The following is a 4,163-nucleotide window of genomic DNA, read 5'->3' as shown; positions in this document are numbered from 1 at the left end:
CCCCCAGGCACTGGAAGGGGCTCTAAGGTCTCCCCGGAGCTTCCCTTCTCCAGGCTGAACCCCCCAACTCTCTCAGCCCTTGTAAAAAGCCCCTTTCCAGCATTTTTAGCAGTGCCATAACCCAGTCTCACTTCCCTCTTGAAGTCACCTCTACAAGAACTAGGCCTGGGTTTTGCCTTTACTCAGAAAAATCACACTGACAGGGACTGGGCGTGCTGGTAGCTGCTCAGCCGTTTCTGGACTGGACAAAATACAGCCCACTGCCCCTGTCCTCTCATGCTCCTTCCTGTCTGTGCAGATGATGCCTTGCCCCGAGCCACAGTCCTGTTTCCAAGGCGTGCTCCTGCCTTTTCGGCTACGCTTAAAGGATGTGGCACAAGAATGACAAAATGTTGCAGGCAGAGGCCAGAGAATGGCAAAATCCCTTCTCTCCTTGTCCTCAGCAGAGACTACGGAGTGGCAAATGCAGCCTGGGCCTCTGCAGTCCTGTGGTCTCCTCCCCTCCCACCCAGCATTACGAGGGCAGGGAACGAAGCGGCTGATGCTGCATTCCTTTGCTGGGATGGTTTTCCCAAACTCTCACCCTGAGCAGTCACATGGATTTCATTCAACAATTGCTGGGTGAAATTCAGGGCAGGATTTGTGCCGCGGTGTTGGCATACATTCAGGACCAGTTCTACTTCTAAACCTGTGCTCGTGCTCTTACCTTGTTAGGATCGAGTTTACATTTGTCCACAGGGTTTGAGTCCTTAATCACTTCAAGCACATCTTCACCAAACCGTTCTCCATAAAATCCCTACAATCAAGAGCAAACGCATTGAGAGAAACCATCAAATGCAGTCACCAGAGATGGGGGTTGGAGAGACAAAGGCATATTCAGGGGAGGTGAGGCGCCCCGTGCCTTCAACAGCAGCGATCGAGTTTACATTTGTCCACAGGGTTTGAGTCCTTAATCACTTCAAGCACATCTTCACCAAACCGTTCTCCATAAAATCCCTACAATCAAGAGCAAACGCATTGAGAGAAACCATCAAATGCAGTCACCAGAGATGGGGGTTGGAGAGACAAAGGCATATTCAGGGGAGGTGAGGCGCCCCGTGCCTTCAACAGCAGCCGAGCCACGGCTGGATGTGATCTTAACCCAGGAGAATGAAATCTGTCGCATTCCAGGGGCAGCAGGAAAAAACAAGCCCAACGCCCTGCACGGCAGGAGAACTCGGGAGCCTTCCAACTGCGCACCCAGGCTGCGTGGTTCTGGACGAGCCATTTCTGCGGGCTCAGCTGAAAACTGGGGGCAATACAGGATCTGCCTGGAAATCAGGTGTCGCATCAGAGCACGGCTTTGCCAGGTTGGGCAAACGGCCGGATGCTGAACTCAGTTTCATGTGTTTAAACCTCCAACAACGCCGCTGCTTTCAGTGCAACGTGACAGCAGCCAGATTGTTGTGAGCAACAATGTGACAGCAGATCTATCACGACACATAAAACAGGGCCAGGTCTGCCCTCTGAACACACTTCTCCCGCTGGGGATGGCCTCATCTGCTCACAGTGCTTACTGGGAACAGTCTACCCCCAAACTGTGCTGAGATGCCATCTAGACACAGGTTAGTTGGCCCAAGACTAGGCCAGACTAACCCCTGCACGGTACAGATCACCACTGGGTGGTACCTGGGGCTGCACCAAATTAACCAGAGTTGCCTTTTCTTGTTCACAGCTGAAACAAACTTCAGATATGTGACATCCCACCTCAGGGGCTCTGAAATTCAGCCACCTTAGAAGGTTAAGTGTCTAGGAGTAGAGGAACATGGTGTCAAGGCAACAAAATGACAGCAAAATGTAGTATTTCCTGAAAGTCAGATCCTGAAAGGCATCTCAGCCTGTTTTCCAGCCCAGGTCATCCCACTTACCCCAGGCAGCTGAAGAGAAATGCAAACACAGCATGACACAGCACAGACTCTCAAATGATGAAGACAGGTCTGCAGCTCTTGCTGCAAGACCAGGGAAAACCTGCGGAACATCTCTCCCTCTATTCCTCCTGCCTCCTGCAGAGGTGGCCCCGGCAAGAAGCCAACAGACACCAGGCTCAGCTCTGGGTCACTGCACGGGGCTCTGCAAACTGTTTGCCCAAGTGACCGTTTCTCTAAGCTCAGCCTCGCGTCAGGCTCCAAGAAGCACCGCGCTGGTTTTGCCCAACGAGTCTCCTTTCCGCCTCTTCCTGTCATTTGGCAACGCAGCTCGTAAATAACTGATGCAAAATAGTTCGACTGCGACTCGCAGACAGGATTTGGGGTCAGCCACAATCGTCTCACCTCGAGCCTATGGGAAATTTCAGCTAACTTGGTTATCGCGGGTTCCTTGTAAACAAACTCTTGCTCATCCAGGTCTCCAAATTTAGTTCCATAAAAACCAACCCGGAAGTAGGTGCCAAACATCCTCTTTCCATCCTAGGTTTGGAGAAAGAAAGGGTTATTTCAGTCTGGAGACACGCATACCCCCCAAGCACGGCTGCAGGCAGGCTCCTGAGTTTATGCAAAATAAAACAAGAAATTAAAAAAAACCAAGGAAAAGAGTATAAGGACAGACAGAAAGAAAGAAAGGAAAGAAAAACGCCTGGAACTCAGCACGAATGCACTTAGCAGCAAACACCGCGATGAAATTATAAACTAACATGAATTATATGGAAATGTTACGACCATTAGCCCAACCCTGCAATGACTTTGCCCACCCCAGGAGGAGTCTGGAGGTGCCGGATGTCGCTGAGGAACAGTCCAAGGCAAGCCCCTTCGCCTGGATAATTACTTCAGGCTCCAAATCCTATGCAGACCCCCCCTTAGCCTGCTCCATAGCCTGCAGGCACTGCCACGGGGAAGCCCAGCTGCAGCACACAGGGAGGATATTGCACACAGACACCCCTGAAAACTACCCACACCACAGCCCCCACAGCCCACTCTCCGGTAATTGCAGGATTGGGCTGAAGTCCGTGTCCAGTTCGCTCACACACACACACAGAGCAGTGCTTTTTAAACAGCATGTCAACTGGAAGGTGTTACGGTCTCTTCTAGTAACTAACGCCTAGTAGGGAGGGCCAAAGTCACTCCTGGTGAAAGCAGATGCAATCCACTCCATCATGTACCTGCTTCCATTTGAGCCAGTGGTGAATTTGGCCCAGAAATGCAACAAAAGTAGAGAAACAAGAAAGATTTTTGCTGGAAAAGTAATGAAGAAAATCTGATTAAGAGAGAGAGAGAGAGAGAAGAAAAACGCTTTAAAAAAGGAATCACACCTTTGACTTTGTTAACAAGAACTCACGCTGCATGCACAAACCGGGAATGCCTTTCAGCAAGAAACGCTAAAATGTTCACCTTTACTCTCGTGAGACAGTGTGATGTGGTACGTAATGCTCAATGTTTGATTCTGGGCTAGTGTTTGGTCAAAGAGCACTTACAGATGTCCTGGCTGCCCTGTATGGCTTTTATTTTTAGGACTTTGCTATGGCAAAACTGATCTCTTGTGGTGAGGGTGAACATGATCTATGGAAGGCAAACAGGATAAATAAGCCAAACTAATATAAAAAAATAACCCTCAGGCAAACCCCTGAGACTGGAAAAAGCACTGTCACGGCAAGCCACCGCTTCCTCCTGGCCTGGAGAGACTCCTGGGCATCCCGCCGGAGCTGCCTGGGCATGGCTAGGCTCCTCTCGCTCAGGGCACAGCCCCGAGGGCACAGCGCTGCCTTTTTGGGGCGAGGGCTCCTGCCCCCCCCAAGCACCTTCAGGAGGGCAAAGCTCACCCGTGCCCAGCTCTGAAGTGGAAGCGAAGCCTGAAGTGACGAGAGCCAGCAGCAGCCTTGCTTAATCCATGCAGGCCACATCCTGGCCTTACTATGGGACATGGACAGATCCAAATTCATCAGCTCCACCCCGGCACGAGCACAGACACGTGCTCCCGTTTAAGAAAACAAGGAGTCGCTCCGGGAGTTGCTCATATGCTTGATGTGGTGGGGGCAGCTCCTGGGAGCCCTGCTCTAGCCCGTCCCTTCGAGCACCCCCTCCTCCGGAGAGGGACTTTCAGCCAGCTCCCCTGCCAGCACACCATCACCATCCCAGCAGCACCTCCCAGCTCCAAAGCCAGTACTGTTTTATCGGAAGTACCATCTGGCAACA

At 51.5% G+C, this 4,163-nt stretch overlaps 1 protein-coding gene across 1 annotated transcript in view; it reads right to left on the bottom strand.

Annotated features, from left to right (window-relative positions):
- The window catches only part of LOC104513644 (dedicator of cytokinesis protein 7-like), a gene marked incomplete at its 3' end in the record, with an annotated part of 6,255 nt that extends 3,812 nt beyond the window's left edge, over positions 1-2,443 (bottom strand). Inside the window, exons 1-2 of the mRNA XM_010157073.1 lie at positions 2,310-2,443; positions 707-796 (exon numbers count right to left, since the gene is read on the bottom strand). Of these exons, the coding sequence (XP_010155375.1) occupies positions 707-796; positions 2,310-2,432 (213 nt within the window). The remainder of the gene's footprint in view (positions 1-706; positions 797-2,309) is intronic.
- Positions 2,444-4,163: the final 1,720 nt, after the last annotated feature.

This window comes from Eurypyga helias, unplaced genomic scaffold, assembly GCF_000690775.1.
Source record: "Eurypyga helias isolate BGI_N326 unplaced genomic scaffold, ASM69077v1 scaffold16188, whole genome shotgun sequence".
In the NCBI taxonomy this organism is placed as follows: domain Eukaryota; kingdom Metazoa; phylum Chordata; class Aves; order Eurypygiformes; family Eurypygidae; genus Eurypyga; species Eurypyga helias.
The sequence above is the reverse complement of the archived record's forward strand: the minus strand, read 5'-3'. Positions and strand labels throughout refer to the sequence as shown.